Source organism: Equus caballus, chromosome 7 (genome assembly GCF_041296265.1).
Source record: "Equus caballus isolate H_3958 breed thoroughbred chromosome 7, TB-T2T, whole genome shotgun sequence".
NCBI classification, from domain to species: domain Eukaryota; kingdom Metazoa; phylum Chordata; class Mammalia; order Perissodactyla; family Equidae; genus Equus; species Equus caballus.
Window position 1 is genome coordinate 27,476,289 of NC_091690.1, and position 18,213 is coordinate 27,494,501.

The 18,213-nt window shown below is 38.4% G+C and overlaps 1 protein-coding gene across 5 annotated transcripts in view; it reads left to right on the top strand.

Moving 5' to 3' along the window:
* Nucleotides 1–18,213, top strand: part of CBL (Cbl proto-oncogene) — an 82,548-nt gene that overhangs the window by 43,944 nt on the left and 20,391 nt on the right. For 4 of the 5 annotated variants that reach the window (XM_070273773.1, XM_023644986.2, XM_070273775.1 and 1 more), the window contains 9 exons: nucleotides 2,516–2,662; nucleotides 4,750–4,906; nucleotides 5,703–5,824; nucleotides 6,145–6,282; nucleotides 7,570–7,657; nucleotides 8,053–8,184; nucleotides 8,399–8,602; nucleotides 15,912–16,043; nucleotides 16,132–16,509. In XM_070273773.1, coding sequence (XP_070129874.1) covers nucleotides 2,516–2,662; nucleotides 4,750–4,906; nucleotides 5,703–5,824; nucleotides 6,145–6,282; nucleotides 7,570–7,657; nucleotides 8,053–8,184; nucleotides 8,399–8,602; nucleotides 15,912–16,043; nucleotides 16,132–16,509 — 1,498 coding nt within the window. The remainder of the gene's footprint in view (nucleotides 1–2,515; nucleotides 2,663–4,749; nucleotides 4,907–5,702; nucleotides 5,825–6,144; nucleotides 6,283–7,569; nucleotides 7,658–8,052; nucleotides 8,185–8,398; nucleotides 8,603–15,911; nucleotides 16,044–16,131; nucleotides 16,510–18,213) is intronic. The other variant, XM_023644988.2, reaches the window with a different exon arrangement.

Below are 18,213 nucleotides of genomic sequence, written 5' to 3' on the forward strand. Positions count from 1 at the left end.
TGAGGTGCTAGTATTTGGATGGAGGAATGTGGTAGGTGCTTGGAAAGCTACCAAGGCCTAAGATTTGGGAATCGTTTGCAAAGTAGTTTTTGAAGCCTTGAGATTGCAAAGGAAGAGCCGAGAGAGTACATGGACAAAGAAAGGAAAATAACAGAGAGCAAATTCTTGGGAAATAGCTCTATTAAGAGAATAGGAGGGAAAGCGAAAGGAAGAACAAAAGCAAGTAGGAGAACCAAGAGAGGACAACACTGGAGAAACCAGGGACAGACAGTGTTAGGAAGAAGTAAGCTTCGAACATGTTTCTTCCAGGAAGAGCTCTATTGTAACCTTGGGAGTATGATATATATTTTTTCTATCATATCATACATTATTCTGCTGTACAGTTTAGCATAGTTGTTTACACATAGTGCTTTCTATGTGTAAATCTCAACAATTTAGCATATCTTAAGGGAATCATGGACGCTCACCTGCCTATCTTTAAGGATTAACATTTGGCAGAATGTTACATAAATACTGAGGTTTAGTCCACTGTGCACGCTGGTGTCCTGCTAAAAACTTGAAAGTAGTCATTGGGAATAATTTGCGCTTTGCAGATTTTCTACCAAGTTATCTTTCAGAATCCCTCTATGATATATTCTTGATCTTGTCTATTTGTTTCCTCTTTGATAAAATAGTAAAAGTCGTAACCAGCAATAATTGAAGGATTTTAGAGCACGAGGAGGAAAACAGTTAGTGCAGTTTAGGGATTAGATAAGTGTATGTGCTTTAATATTTACACTCAAGCTACTTAGCATGTGAATTATTTTAGACTGTCTTCACAGCATATTGATTTTATCACTTTTGAAAGTGCTTTCAGAAAACAAATAGGAAACTAGAAAGAGAACAACTTGCTAAAAATACAAGAAGGCAAATATCAAGAAACTGAAGCTGATTTGTTGAAAAGCTGATTAGAAAGATTTCAGCAGCATTTTGCGGAAGAGCCAGGGCTAGAGAGACTCGGTTAGTTTCGTGCAGCAGTTTATCCAGGAAAGGCAGACATAGGACTGATCGTGGCCCGCCAGTGTAGCATAATAAAAGGACAATCTCTGTCTATTGAAGAGAATTTTTAGGCGATCAAATTTGATTATGAATTGACTTGAAATTTTATAGTTCACCTATATGACAAGAACAGACTTTTGAATACATAGATACTAATTATTGAGGCAAGGGAAAATAAGCAAGTGTAATCAGTAGCTGGTTTGGTGTATAACCATATCCAAGGCGTCTTGTTCTGAGTGACAATACCATTAAAGATAAAGATAATCTGATTAAAGTACACATGTAAAAGTAGAGCCATCGTCTGGTGTGCTAAGTTGGTATTGTGTGTCATCTTTATAATCACATCCATTAAATAGAGATTGTTAGAATAAGGTTAACTAATTGTTAAAATGTAGTAGTAGCATATACATTTATGTTGAAATTTTTGCATGTTTTCGATGTTAGCATTTCATTTTTGGTAAAGGAAGAGGAGTTGTCTTGGTAAAACTTACCTCTCTCTCCCCCTTTTTTTTTTTTTGTGAGGAAGATTCGCCCTGAGCTAACATCCATTGCCAGGCCTCCTCTTTTTTTTTGCTTGAGGAAGATTAGCCCTGAGCTAACATTTGTGCCAGTCCCCCTCTATTTTGCATGTGGGATGCCTCCACGGCATAGCTCATGAGTGGGGTAGGTCCACGCCTGGGATCTGAACCTGCAGACCCGGGCTGCCGAAGCAGAATGCATGGCATTTGAACCACTCAGCCACGGGGCCAGTCCCTAAAACTTACCTCTTTAAGGTCTGATTTAGTGAAAATATTTGTTCGGTCTAGATATTTAAATAGTCCTTTTTATTGAGATTTTTAATTTATTTTCAATTTGGATGAGTTATATGTGATGTTTAAAATCCTATTAGAAAGCTTATGCACAGCAGGAAGTAATGTATTTTGCTTTTCTAACATTTCCTTTTTTTGTGAGTGAGTGGTTATAGCAATATACAAGTTCTTACGCTTATTTGTTGAATCCTCTTATCTGTCATCCTAAAAAAGTAAATTTGTTCATGTTAGTTTATGCCCTGAGTTATTAGGCCTGATTAATTTAGGATTAAAAGTCTTAAAAAATATTACTGTTAAATTGTTTTTCTTATTTACCATACAACATCTATTTGAATGGAGAGAATAGGAGTGGACCTAGTGAATGCAAATCTTTCTTCCATTATGTTTACGTCTTTCATATGTTAAAGCAAAAAACGGTTTCTGAAGCCCCTTTTTAACAAAGATAGCGGTATCACAGTGTATTTAATATTGTCAACAGCACGTTCCTTCCTCTCTTCTTCCCTAGTTTTATATATCTTTAAATAATATTGGCCAGAAAGTATATTTGAAGAAGTTCTTTATAAATGTATTTTAATATTCATATTAATTATACACCTGATATGAATTCACTGCATTTAAAATAGAAATCATTTTATGTGTTTAATTATCTCACGTCTGATCATTTGTAGGCGAAACCTAACCAAACTGTCCCTGATCTTCAGCCACATGCTGGCAGAACTAAAAGGAATCTTTCCAAGTGGCCTCTTTCAAGGAGACACATTTCGAATTACTAAAGCAGATGCTGCAGAATTTTGGAGGAAAGCTTTTGGGGAAAAGTAAGTCTCAAAATAACGAATTTAAACTATGAAGAGTTAAAGCTTGTGCTGTGGGTTTTTAAGTTTTTTATTAATGAAATATTTAAAACATGGGGAAACAGAGAGAAAAGTAATGAATATGTGTATACCTACTTCCCGGCTTTGGTAAATATTAACCTTTTTTTTTTGCCCTGATCATTTTTTTTTTAAAGAAATAAACCTTTGCAGATCCAGTTGAAACCCATACCCTTTGAATACTCTTCTCTTTCTCTCCTTGTCTGTTATGCTGTTTATGAACATTTAAGTTTCATATTACTTGCTATTGCAAACAGTGCTACAGTGAACAAAATTGTACGGTCATGTGTCACTTAACAACGGGGACACGTTCTGAGAAATGCATTGTTGGACTATTTTGTCATTGTGCAAACATCATGGAATATACTTCTCCACACCTAGATGGTATAGCCTACTACACACCTAGGCTGTATAGTACTAATCTGATGGGACCACTGTCTATATGCGGTCAGCTGTCATGCAGCGCCTGACTGTATTTGTCTTCATATGCAAGAGTTTCTCTGTAGTTACATACCTAGGAGTAGAATTGCTAAGTCAAGGGATTTCACATCTTCTTTGCCAAGTATTACCTAATTGCTTTCCAAATTGCTTACCACTAACAGTGGTAATATGAATTGGTATCATATTTTGCTTTATATTCCTGAAGACTAGAGAGATTGAGCATCTTTTCACATTTATGACCAGTCAAGATTCTTATTCTGACTTGCCTGTTCCTATTCCTGACTTGTCCATTTTCTTATTGAATTGTCTTTTTCTTATTGTAAGATACTAATTCTTTGTTAGTTACTTACATTAAAAATATCTTGTAGTCTATGGCTTGTCTTTCCACTTTATTATATAGGCTTTTGATATACACAAGTTTTAAATTATACAGATAGATTTATGAGTCAAGCTTATTTTTTTTTTTTTCTTTTTTAAAGATTTTATTTTTTTCCTTTTTTCCCCAAAGCCCCCCGGTACATAGTTGTATATTCTTCGTTGTGGGTCCTTCTAGTTGTGGCATGTGGGACGCTGCCTCAGTGTGGTTTGATGAGCAGTGCCATGTCCGCGCCCAGGATTCGAACCAATGAAACACCGGGCCACCTGCAGCGGAGCGCGCAAACTTAACCACTCGGCCACAGGGTCAGCCCCTCAAGCTTATGTTTTTAAGGATTAATATGAATATTCTTGTATATCCTCTGAAATTTTGGATCAAAGAACTGAGAAGGTAGAAAGCAATAAAATTTTTCAGTTGAATATACAAACCCTAACATCTCTCTTTAAATGCCTTCTTTATTTAAAAAAAATCATGTTCATATATAAAATGTAGAATAATTAGCGATTTAAAAAACTTAGTTGAAAAAGATGGGAATAAATTTAACTTAACTACATTAGAAAAGAGTTCAAAACACCATTTGATCTCCTCTTCTCAGGCAGGTGAATACATAAACCTTTCAAAGGCAATGAGATTGTGTTTGTGTTAAAGATCTTGAGAAATAGAAATCCCACAATATCTCTTGCTAGCTATATCTGGGGTTTAATCCCTCACTCTTACATTGAGTAATTTCTTCTTCATCTGTCAGAACTCTGTTCTTCCTTTATGCCTGTTTCCTCCAGTCTAGTCTTTGATAGTGTGGGTTCCTCAAAGAACACAATGTTTTACATGCTTTTAAAAAGTTAAACACAAGCTTTCAGTGAGTAAAAGTCTGGCCACAGATTGCACTTATTATATAAAAAGAATACTCTTATCTCTCTTTCCATGCTCCTTTAATAGAAGAAATGTGTGAAGAAAGATGAGAGAAGGGATTAATTTGTGACATTCTGCCAAAGAATAGTGGAAAAGGACTTCTCTATTATTAATTTACTCATTAGAAAGTTAAAAAAATATCATTGACTCCCTTTCTGTTCTCACTCCAAAATATAGCTCAGCTTCTCTAAGAGAATTGAAATTGCTATTGAGAGCTTAAAGTGGCTGTCTTTTCCTTGATTGTAGCAGTGCCTGGAATTACCTATCTCACTCTGTGCCTTCTCCCTCATTCCCACCCCCACATCAGGACAATAGTCCCTTGGAAGAGCTTCCGGCAGGCCCTTCATGAAGTACATCCCATCAGTTCTGGGCTGGAGGCCATGGCTCTGAAATCCACCATTGATCTGACCTGCAATGATTATATTTCAGTTTTTGAATTTGACATCTTTACGCGACTCTTTCAGGTAGGATACTAAAAAGTTGGCTAAACTAGTTATTGCTACTTTTTTGAAGAGAAAGCTGTTAAAAAAATAACATTTGGGATTTTGCCTATTATATATTTATTGTAGAAACTATGAGCAAAACAGAAAAACTTTAAAAACGCTATATTTCTTTTTTTTTGGTGAAAATAATAACCATACAATTTTGTTTCTTTCCTTCACATTTATAATCTTTTTTATTAAATATTGTTTGCATCATTTTCATGGTTGTAGAACATCCAAAAAATGGGTATAATATATTTAATCACTTCTCTGTTATTGGACATTTATGTGTATTTCCAACTTTTTCTCCTCATTTTATTGAAGTTTTTGACTGTTAATATTGAGATGTATTGACACTTCAGAAAGAACTCTTTTTCCTAAAAATAACGTGTGCGTATGCCACCTTGCATAAACCTTTGTTTGGAACTTCTTAGTTGCACATGTGGGCCCTGCCTTGTTTCTCTGTTTTTTCGTTTGTTTATTGTTGTTGTTTAACCTCCCTACTGTTGGTGAGCTGCTTAAAAATTTCTTGGATGTCATTTTGTAAAGTTAAGTTTCTCCCTATAAGTATATATTCGTTTCTTCTCAGCTTTTCAAAGTTCTTATCTCCAAACATGTTTGTCTTCTCTCAAAGTGACAATATAATGGAAAATTTGTGACAGTAAGTGGAGAATTTATAATTGAGAGTTGAGGTGGTTTTTCCTTTTGTTCTTAGTTGCTCTGAGACTGGGTTGTATGTCTTGAGCCGAGTGGTCTGACTGATCTCTTGTTTCCTTAGCCCTGGTCCTCTTTGCTCAGGAACTGGAACAGTCTTGCTGTAACTCATCCTGGTTACATGGCTTTCCTGACATATGATGAAGTGAAAGCTCGGCTCCAGAAATTCATTCACAAGCCTGGGAGGTCAGTGGCGTGAAGCAAAGAGGTTTATTCTCCTGACTTTTGCTAGAATACAGGAAACATGATCTTTTGTTGGTTCCCCAGTGGCCATGTTTCTGCAACAGGGTTGATGTCTGTTTATCAGAGGAATTGACTTTTTCAGATCCTATGATTTAGTAAACACTTTCAGGCTAGTGAAGAATTGGGCTTATGTGCCTTTTGCGTTTTGGTCTGGAGTCATTGAAGAATCTATTATTGATGGTCCTTTTTATTTTTGTCTGTGTTTTGCCTTTCACTCTAATACGAGCATATGTGTTAAAGGTTCTGTTTATCTCTGTTCTCAGTTACATTTTCCGGCTGAGCTGTACTCGTCTGGGTCAGTGGGCTATTGGGTATGTCACTGCTGATGGGAACATTCTCCAGACAATCCCGCACAATAAACCTCTCTTCCAAGCACTGATTGATGGCTTCAGGGAAGGCTTGTGAGTACCTGCTGTTTACCATCTGCTAGAGCCTGGGAACTTGGGGGTGGGAAAACTTCATCATTATTGACTTTATTCCAGGTTCCTTCTACAGAGGAAGATTCAAGGAAACAGATTAACAGGTTACATTGTTGTGACCTTCAGGTTCTGTGTGACTGTTGTTTTGACTTAAAACTAATTCCTTGAGTAAAATTATTTTTCTCAAAATTTGCTTATTTTATTTACTTCAGTTATTTCCATGAGTAAACTTGATCTTTCTCCTTTTCCAAATGTGAATTTATTTTCAAGTCTATATTTAGATGTAAAGGTAGACTAATTAGCAGAAAATGTTACCAGTTATTTAACTAGCCAGCATTAGAGTGATTAGATGTTTGTAATGACAGCAGGCTCAGTGGACTTCATCTGCCTTCATCCGAACTTCATTTTGGTTCAGTAGCATTTCTTCAGGCTTTGGGCTTTTGTAATCTGTGCTAATATTTATGACTAAATTCCTATTTATTCCAGAATTGCTATTCCATTGGGCATTCAAATTGATTATCAGTTGATAAGCACTAAAAATACTAACAGTTGATCAGGTATCAGAAAACTACTTATGTTTTAAAGTGATTAGGAAAATCCATTTTCCATTGTGCATCGTCTTTTAATAGCATTGGAGCTGAAAGGGTTGCTTCTCCAAATGTCAGAGCAGTTTGATGCTAGAAGCTTCCTGGTAGATGATCTCAGTGGCTTAATTTGCTTCTTGTTACATTTCTTTTAAGTTGTTGTCTCTCAATAGTAAATCTGTAAACAAGGGTATTTCAGGTCTTTGGTCAAAAGCAAATGCAGTTTAAGAATTTATATTTTGTGTCCATCCATAGATTAAAATAGTGCTTGGCAAACTATAGCCTACAGGCTAGCTGTTTTGGTACGGCCTGCATCTAAGATAGTTTTTCCTTTTTAAAGTGTTGTTTAAAACATAATAAAATGAAGAATGTGACACAGACTTGTATGGCTTGCAAAGCCTAAAATATTTACTATCTGGCCCTTTACAGAAAAAGTTTGTCAATCCTTTGATTAAAGAGTCTGTGGCATTGTGCCCTGGAGAAAGAATATCAGTGTTTGGAGAATATCTTCGTGGAACTATTCTGTGTTATTTAATGTTTTTGAAGTATTAGTAAGATTTATCTTTGCACTTATGCAAAGTTACCCTTTTAGAATGAGGGAATTCCTAGATATCGTTTGTCTGTATTAGCAAGCAGTGATAAATTGGCTTCCGTAAAACCCCAAGACTGGTTTCTTTTTTTACAGCTATTTGTTTCCTGATGGACGGAATCAGAATCCTGACCTGACAGGTTTATGTGAACCAACTCCCCAGGACCACATCAAAGTGACCCAGGTGAGTTTTGTTTTGTGTTATAACCATGTCACTAGAGCCGGGCTTTTGTATCTACTGTATAGAACTGACAGTAGAATTGTTTTAACTAATCGATCACTTATTTATAAACCACTGACTAGATTAGTGAATTTGCGTGTGTGTGTTTCCTCTTTAAACTATGCAGCTTAAAACAGGACCAAGACTAGGTAGGTTGACCAAGACGAGGTGCTTTTTGTTTTAATGAGAGAACGTTGACCACTGTTGTGACACTTTTTTATATACGCAAAATTTATATAGGAAGGCACGGTCTTCAATTTTTCTGTTTTTAGTTAGCATTTGTAGTTGTGTCATTCACTCGTTCATTCAGCAGATATATACAATAGGCTGAGTAATCTCTTAATTTTTTTTAATCAAAGGAACAATATGAATTATACTGTGAGATGGGTTCCACATTCCAACTGTGTAAAATATGTGCTGAGAATGATAAGGATGTAAAGATCGAGCCCTGTGGACACCTCATGTGTACATCCTGTCTTACATCCTGGCAGGTATGGATCCAAACCATGCATTTTCTCAGCTATGTTATCACTCTGAAGACTTGGGGATCAAATATCCTTTACAGATATAATGGATAGCCTGGTTTGTGGGGTAGGTTTTAAGCTTTTGATTTCTTTTTTCATCTCTAGGAAATGTATTTTCTAGTGGACGAATATTTGAAGTACTTCTAGACATGTCTGTAACTATCTCCTGTTTCCTCTGCAGGAATCAGAAGGCCAGGGCTGTCCTTTTTGCCGATGTGAAATTAAAGGTACTGAGCCCATTGTGGTAGATCCATTTGATCCTAGAGGAAGTGGCAGCCTGTTGAGGCAAGGAGCAGAGGGAGCTCCCTCCCCAAATTACGATGATGATGACGATGAACGAGCTGATGATTCTCTCTTCATGATGAAGGAATTGGCTGGTGCCAAGGTAAGACTGCAGTTTAAGGGACTGTGGCAAAATCTATTATGAGTTGTGTTCTGAAGTGGTACTCAGTGACATCCAAATTACAGGGAGTAATAATAGCTAATATTTATTGAGCATTTACTATGTGAAAGATACCATGCTCAGCACCTTACTTATTTTAACTCATATAATCCTATGCTCATATATCCCTATGAGTAGATACTAGTCTTATCCTCATTTAACAGAAGAAGAAACCGAGGCACAGCAACGTTAAGGAATTTGCTGAAGATCACACAGCTAGTAAGTTGAACCAGAATCTGTGGCCAGGTATTACAGCTTCAAGGCCCATGCTCTTACTGTCTATATCCTAGAACTGGGCTTTATTCCAATAACTTGGTGGAGAAAATGAAGGAGAAATAAAAGAATTAGACCTTATTTTGCTAGTGTGACTAGAATGTGTTATTCTTTTTTTTTCCCAGTGGAGCCTCGGCATTAGAAAGTTAGGTTCCATGAGGCCGGCCCGGTGGCGCAGCGGTTAAGTGCGCACGTTCTGCTTCAGCAGCCCGGGGTTCACTGGTTTGGATCCTGGGTGCGGACATGGCACGACATGGCAAGCCATGCTGTGGTAGGCATCCCACATATAAAGTAGAGGAAGATGGGCACAGATGTTAGCTCAGGGCCAGTCTTCCTCAGCAAAAAGAGGAAGATTGGCAGATGTTAACTCAGGGCTAATCTTCCTCACAAAAAAAAAAAGAAAGAAAGAAAGTTAGGTTCCAGGGGGAAGAAATGAGGCACATTAATAACCAAATAAAGGCAACTAAAGTGATTATAGGGTGGTAGGAGGGACCAGGTAGAGCTAAACAAACTAGAAAGGCCCTAGTAAAGATAGGAAAGATAAAGGCTAAGAAAGGATGTGATCAAATTCTGTTACATCAGTGAGTAGAGTAAAATAGGGATTTATTTACTAATTAGAAGTAAGGCAGTCCTTGAAGATTTTAGTAAATATAGGGCAAACAGAGGGTTCTAATATGCTGCAGATTCTCTAGTTTAGAATGTTATAGATTAATGGGATGCATTTCCTTGGTATAAAAGACGCTTTCTGTTATATCAGCACCTGACTGCCTGGCACCTAGTAGGTACTCAATAAATATTGAAAGAATGGATTTTCTCTCTTAAATGATTGTATCCAGTGTATCTCCCCCACTCTGTTCTCAGTGCCCCTGCCTGATTCAGGCTCTCATCCTCATCTGTTCTCCCTGCTGCCAGAGTCATTGATCTACGTGCGAACCTGACCACCTCATTCCTTGGCCTCTCACTCTGATGATTTCTCATTATTTTATCCTGATAATTACTTTGCCCTGATAATCCTTTCATTTTTTATATATTATATTTTGTGGTGTAGCAAGGCTGAACCACTAAAAGTTACCTTTTATCCTGATAATTTCTATGTGATTTAGCTCAGTTTTCATTTTCTAGGAAACCTTTCCAGATTATACCGTGCTTCCCCCTTCCCCAGCTCATACCCGTTTACAAACATGTATGTGATCTAGGTCTGGCCAGGTGTTTCTGGGACACTGTGATTATGTCTGCCATAGAACTTATCACTTTGTAATATTTTTTTTTTTTCTGCTGTATCTCCTCAGATCCCCCCGGTACATAGTTGTATATCTTAGTTGCAGGTCCTTCTAGTTGTGGCATGTGGGACGCTGCCTCAACGTGGCCTGACGAATGGTGCCGTGGTGGCGCCCAGGATCTGAACCAGCGAAACCCTGGGCCGCTGAAGCAGAACACATGAACTTAACCACTCGGCCACGGGGCCAGCCCTTTGTAATATTTTATTACAAGTATTTCCCATTACGAGGCTGGCCCAGTGGTGTAGTGGTTAAGTTTGCGTGCTCCGCTTTGGCGGCCTTGGGTTCACTGGTTTGTATCCCAGGCACGGACCTGGCACCACTTGTCAAGCCATGTTGAGGCAGCGTCCCACATAGAAGACAACTAGGATATACAACTATGTACTGGGGCTTTGGGGAGGACCAAAAAAAAGTATTTCCCATTATATTATGTTTCTAGAAGGTCAGACCTCTGTCTCATTTGTAATTAGCTACTCAAAATTGAGTACATAGTAATTACTTTGAATATTTGACTGGGAATTGAAAACGCTTTAAAACAGGAATTGATAAATTTATCTATGCTATATCAATAATGGATAGTTCAGGAAGACTGGAGTATTTGAGTGGTACGCTTTTGGCTTTTTGAAGTTGACAGTAGTCTTGGCCCCTTATAACAGGTTCTTTGGTCCTTTTTAAGAGTTTCATTTGGCCTCTATAGCAGTTTTATATTCTTACCATAAATTTCATTCATGAAAATTTACTGGAAACTCCTGGAATATTAGGGAAGCTGAATATTAAGATAAAGAAGTCATTATTCATATATGTATTTATTTGAAATTAAAATATCGTTTTTAATGAAATTTTATAGACAAGTAATACTCTTTTTGGAGAAACAGGCACATTCAGTGTTGATGTGGGTACAGATTAGTTCCGTCTTTTTGGAGGAAAATTTGACATCAGAATGTTCACAGTTTGAATTAGCATTTCCATTTCTAGGAGTTTATCCTAAAGAAATACTCAGACAAACACGAAGGATATAGATTTTGTTATGCTTACAGCATTACTTGTAATTATAAAAAATTAGAAACAACCCACGTGTCCATCATAAGAAATTATGGTCCGTTCATGTGTGAGTATTCTATTGCTGCCATAACAAATTACTACAAATTTAACAGCTTAAAACAACACAGACTTACCCTCTCGAGTTCTGTAGGTCGGAAGTCCAATCCATATCCCATCAGGTGAAATCGGGGTCAGCAGGTCTGTATTCCTTTCTGGAGGCTGTAGGGGAGGATCTGTTTTCTGACTCGTTTGGGTTTGGCAGAATTTAGTTCCCTGCCGGTTGTAGGATTAAGATCCCTGTTTGTTTGCTGGTTTTCAGCTGACGATATTCCCAGCTTCTGTGGGCCAACCACATTCTTTGGCTCCTGGACTCCTTTCCTCCTTCAATCTTATCTCTCTGAGGTTCTCTGTTTTTAAGGACTCAGTGTGATTAGATCAGGCCCACTGGATAATCCAGGATAATTCCCTGTCTCAAGGTCCATACTCTTAATCACATTAGCGAAGTTCCTCCTGCCAAGTCAGGTAACATATTCACAGATTATGGGTTTTAAGGCGTGAACATCTTGTGAGGGGAGAGAGGGATCATAGTTTTGCCTACTACGGTCCATATAATGGAATGCTCTGCAGAATGAGTTCAGTTTACATATACTTAAGTGGAAAGCTATCTAATGTATATTAAGGTTAAAAAGCTATATACTGTGTATAGTATCACCTTATTTCTTCAAAAAGAAAAAAATTGGTTGTAAAGAATTTTTTTAACATGCATAGGGGAGAAGTTGGATGACTACACACCAAGTTACTCACTTTTATTTCTGAGGATACGAGTTTAGAGGACTTTAATTTTAGAGAATATTTGAATTTTTTACAATTAACACAATAATTTTGCAAAGAGTTTATTGTGCTAGGTAAGTAGCTCTGTGTTGAGTGTTATATGGGATAAGACACCTAAGACAAAGACCTGCAAGAAGCTAGCAGTTTTATTTGAGAAGAGAATATATGTAGGTGAAATGCTATTTAACAGGAGGCAAGACAGTGTATATTGTTTAAATTGTTAAGTGCTATAGAATTTAGAGGAAAGAAGAAAATGAACACTTTTTTCCATAGCTGATCTATATGAATGATAGTAAATTTACCCGTTTAAATAAAAGTAATAAATGTACACTGTAAAAATTCAAATAGAGAAAAAAAAACAGCTTCATGTGTTGTCACTTGGCAGCTCTGTAATTTATTTAGTCTCTTCGTAATGGACATTCATGTTGTTTCCAGGCTTAGACATCTTGGTGCTCTTTTGCAAGTCTATCTGTAGGGTAAATTTCTAAGTAGTGGAACTGCTGGATGAAAGAGTATGTACATTTAAACTCTCTGACAGAGCAGAGGGATGTAATTAGGGGAAGGGGAGGTGAGAATTTCACAGAGACTGTGGCATTTCATTTCTTAGCTGAATGGTAGGTACTTCGTGGGTGTTTTATTGTTCTTTCTACCTTATAGTTTGTGTAAAGTATGAATAAGATGTTTGAATAGAAATATTTAACTTCTTTTGGACAGATATTAAAATTTATTCCCAATTTTTTTTCCTAAAATCACTTCCAGAGGTATATGAGACTATGAGAGTGCCTGTTTTGTCACTTCCTGGTAGCTGTTGTTTGTTGTTTGTTTAATTTTGATTTGTTTTTAATATAGTGAATCTACTTTTTGAAAAACCCAAGTGATAAATGCACATGAATTTTTTTTAATTTAAAAGAATTGATAAAAGGCTTACAGAAATGTTGGTTCCCTGCCTCCGCCCACTCCAGCTCCTCTCTGTGCCCCATTTAGGTTTTTCAGTTCTGAGAACTGTCTCTTACCATATGCTTATACTGCTTTCTCCTGATACTTCAGTGTTAGTTATCTGTTCACTTCAGGTGTTGGAGAGAAGGATTTAGGTCTTTTATTATCTCCCTCCTTCCTACTCCGTATCTTCCCACTGTAGCTGTTTGCATGTTTTTTGGCTAAATCAGTATTCAGTATTTAAATGACTTTGCTCTCTAATGTGCCAAGTAATATACTATACTATAATTATTTTTGCTTTCTTATACAACCTTTTGCTTTTCCTGAGATAATTGCTTTAGTTTTGTTTCCTTAGTTTTCCGTTTGTACCTAGCACTAAGTCTTACCATGCTGTCAGACATCTCTCAGTGTAATTTTCTATGAAGTAAATTCTATTAATATAGGAGATAGTATATAATATAGTGTACTAATATATAGGAGTCTTCCATGTTTTGGCTCTAGCCTGGACTGGTTATTCTCTGGGTGTGCTGCATTCCCCATCATCCTGAGGTCTCCCCTTGCCGTCTCATGGGACTTCATTGCCTCCTCTGTGTTGGTGTGCCTATTTCTTGGCCCCCATGTTTTCCTCTTTCTTGTTTTACTTCCATGTTTGGGTGGAGTATGTCCTCAAAATAGCTTTTTGTCAGATGGGCTTGGTGGCATAGTGGTTATTAAGTTCATGCACTCTGCTTCAGGGGCCTGGGGTTCATGGGTTCGGATCCCGAGTGCGGACCTACACACCACTCATCAAGCCATACTGTGGTGGCATTTCACATATGAGATAAAGGAAGATTGGCACAGGTGTTAGCTCAGGGCCAATCTTCCTCTCCAAAAAAAAAAAAAGATAAATAGCTTTCTGTGAAAAGGTGAGAGGTAAAATTTTTGAGACATTTGGTATCTTAAAATGTCTTTATTCGGGGCTGGCTCCGTGGCACAGTGGTTGAGTTCAGTATGTTCCGCTTCAGCGGCCCAGGTTCATGAGTTTGGATCCCAGGCATGGACCTAGACCACTCGACAGCTACACTTTGGTGGCAACCAATGTATAAAGTTGAGGAAGACTGACACAGATGTTAGCTCAGGATTATCTTCCTCAAGCAAAAAAAAACGTCTTTATTCAATCCTCAAACTGACTAGTTATAGAATTCTACATGGAAAAAATTAAACTCTAAATTGTTATGGCTTCACTTGACTTGTAGTTTCTAGTGTATTTTTGCTGTTTGGTGCCCCCTCTCCCTCTATCCCCAGAAGCTTTTAGGATATTTTCCTTATCCTTGAGTCCCTGAAAATTTAAGAGTGTTTCGGTTTGTTTGCATGCTCCGAGTGTCTTTTCCTTCACTGGGCTAGCTATGCAATGATCCCTTTCTGTATGGGATCTGTGTCCCTTGGGTCTTGGAAATGTTCTTGTTTATTATATATTGAGATAAAAGAACGTTGTGGTCATTGGCTATGATGTTGAGCCACGAATTGAGGAATATGATTAGCCCAACTCTGCACTTCAGGAATGAGCAAGAGAAGTGGCTGGTGGGAGGGATCAAAATAGGTAGAGAGGCCCTTTCAAGGGAAACAATTTGAACAAAGTCAAGGAGGTAGGAATTCTGGAACAGGTTGTGGAAAAGTAAGAGTTCCCGATGGATAGTTTTTGAGGTATGAGTACATATTTGAGGATGACTAAGGTGGTAATGGTGAGCAAATGGATTTGGTGAGATAAGAAACTAGAAGTTGGGAGAGACCCTGGAAGGTAGTTTTTATAAATCAGACCTGAGGTTGATAAGTAGAATGAAAAGGAAGGTGGAGATATGAGATTCTTTTATGGAAAATCACCAGGATACAGTGACTGACTAGCAATTGATGATGAAGTGAGAATTACCTAGACTAATAACTTTTCACTTTCTTAACTCTTGAGGTGTTTAGCTGCTCGTGCTCTGTTGCTCGTACTCTGTTGACATGGAGTCCATTTTCTTAAGCATGAGTAAAAGCAAGTAGCTAATGATGAGAGCTTTCTTCACCCTCGTGCACCACCCAGCATTAATGACAGGACTAAGTGTAGGGTTGATTGTTTTCTGTCATCTCACGTAAGTGCTTGTAATGCCTATTTGCCTATATTCCATCTGTATTGCTCCCTGTTAGAGAATGCAGGTGCAAAGTAGCATTTTATGTGAATTGCTGTATATCGCTTAGTGGGACAAGCTTATCAGATATTCATCACCCCGCTGTAGGCCAGGAAGTGGAAAAGATTATGCATGTATTGTTTCTTCTGATTTGGCACCTCATTTTTTAGAACACAAATTGACAGAAAATACTAATTCCTTTTGTTACTGAATTGGAATAACTTTTCTTCAGAAGACTCAATATGCTTTTTAGTGATATTATTGATCATTTTTCTCTTAAAATTTTTTTCTTTTTATTATAATAACCCACAGAGAACTTATCATCTTTGATCTCTTTCATTGTTCTGCGACCTTAAACATTATTTTCCCGGGTGATCTGTTGAGAAGTTAATGTCTACCCCTTTCTTTTTATACGAGTTCCTATTTTTAATCTTGAAAAGATTTTTTTCTTTCTCTGAAGGTGAGGTGGGAAATTGTAATATTTCTTTAAAATTGTAAGCTGGGAAGCTTATTGTGGCACAGCCGTTTCTAAGATACATTTTGCTTATCGCTTTTGTGGTATTTCTGTGATTGAGAGTGCCCTCTTATGGTGACACAAAAATAATTCAGGAAGTGCTCCCCAAGGCCAAAGTCTGACCCGTTGGTAGTTAGTGTCAATAGTGCTTGCTATCTGCGCCTTTAGGAGGAGTTGAAAGATGCCGCTCCCCCGAACAAGAATAACCTATTAGGAAATTTCATTTCTATTAGGTGGAACGACCTCCTTCTCCGTTCTCTGTGGCCCCACAAGCTTCCCTTCCTCCAGTGCCACCACGACTTGACCTTCTGCAGCAACGAGTGTCTATTCCTTCAAGTGCTTCTGGTCTTGGAACTGCTTCTAAAGTAAAGCATTACCCATTTCTACAGTTTTCTGATTCTTTGTTGTGGATTAGTGAGTTTTGACTGGTTTGTTTCCATCATGCTTCCACAGGCTGCTTCTGGCTCCCTGCATAAGGACAAACCATTACCAATACCTCCCACACTGCGAGATCTTCCACCACCACCCCCTCCAGACCGGCCATATTCTGTTGGAGCAGAAACCCGGCCTCAGAGACGCCCCTTGCCTTGTACACCAGGCGACTGTCCGTCCAGAGACAAACTTCCCCCTGTCCCCTCTAGCCGCCTTGGGGAATCATGGCTGCCTCGGCCAGTCCCCAAAGTACCAGTAGTTGCCCCAAACACTGGTGACCCCTGGACGGGGAGAGAGTTAACCAACCGACATTCACTTCCATTTTCGTTGCCCTCACAAATGGAACCCAGAACAGATGTGTCCAGGCTCGGAAGCACGTTCAGTCTGGATACCTCCATGGTGAGTCCTGATTTTGAAATTATTTAGCCTATTAAAAAAATATTTGTGGACGGCATTTGATGGGTCGAAGTTTTGTGGTAGATTTTATACATGATTCAGAGATAATATAACAGTCCCTACCCTCAAGAAGTGTATATTAATAACTGGATAAGGCATTTTTGTAAGTACTATAGTAAATATGTGTGTGTGTGTGTATATACCGTGAGTAGTATAAATAGAAAACACTGAAGTTTTAGAGAAAGGAGAGATTCTTTCCGGATACAACAGTCATGAGGGCTTTATGGAAAGAGTGGCACCTGAATTTGAAATATTCTTTCCAAAGTGGATACAGTTTTAAGGTGGATCAGAGCTACAATGACAGAAATGCTTAAGGTCTATTGTATAACAAGAAGTAGTTTGAGTAGAGCAGAAATGTTGCATGTCAGAGTAGGAAAAAGGGCTAGAAAGAAGCATTAGTACTAAGATTACAGGGCCTTGAATATCCCCTCCCAAAAGAATTTGAATTTATTTGGTAGGAAATCAGGAGCATTTGAAGGCTTTAAATTAGTAGAATGACGTGACCAGAATGGTGGTTTAGAGAGATGAATCTTGGGGGCTGGCCCCGTGGCCAAGTGGTTAAGTTTGCACGCTCCGCTACGGCGGCCCAGGGTTTCACCGGTTTGAATCCTGGGTGCGGACATGGTACTGCTCATCAGGCCACGCTGAAGCAGCATCCCACATGCCACAACTAGAAGGACTCAAAACTAAAAATACAAAATTATGTACCGGGGGCTTTGGGAGAAAAAGGAAGAATAAAAAAAAATCTTTAAAAAAAAAAGAAGAGAGAAATCTTGGACTGGCCTGGTGGCACAGCGGTTAAGTTCACACCTTCTGCTTCAGCAGTCCAGGCTTCCCAGTTTGGATCCTGGGTGTGGAGCTACGCATTGCTTGTCAAGCCATGCTGTGGTAGGTGTCCCACATATAAAGTAGAGGAAAATGGGCACGAATGTTAGCTCAGGGCCAGTCTTCCTCAGCAAAAAGAGAAGGATTGGCAGCAGGTGTTAGCTCAGGGCTTATCTTCCTCAAAACAATAAAAATTAAAAATAAAGAGATGAATCTAGTAGTAGTATGCAGAATGAATTGATGAGAGAGTAGATTGGAAAAGGACAGATTAGTGGTCCATGAGGTAAAGGGTCCAGAACTTGGGGTGGGTGAGGTACATTCTTTCTTTTATTAGTTTACTTATGCACTCAACAAAAAATCTTGCCTCACAAAGTTTACATTCTAGTGGAGGAAAGACAGGAAATTAATTAATTAATAAAACATATAGGATGTCGGACACTGATGAGTGCTGTGGAGGAAAATAGCATAAAAAAGGGATGTAGAGACAGCTGGAATTGAGGTAGGGGGTAACTGAAGGGATGAGGTACAATTTTGAGCAAAACCTGGAGCAACAGGGAGAGTGAGCTCTGCTGATTCTAGGGGAAGACCATTCCAGGATGAAGGGAAAACAAGCGAATTTGGGAGAGTCTATTTGAGGAATAGCAAAGGAGTTTAGTATAGCTGGTGCTAGGTAAGCAAAAGGGAGAATCATTGTCTGTGAGAAGAAGGGGCAGCCAGATTGGGTGGAGCCTTTAGAGAGCATGAAACAAAGACCCAGTAAGGCTTGAAAGCAATCACTGAGCGGGAAAAAGGATGAGAAATCACACACGCACGCACGCACGC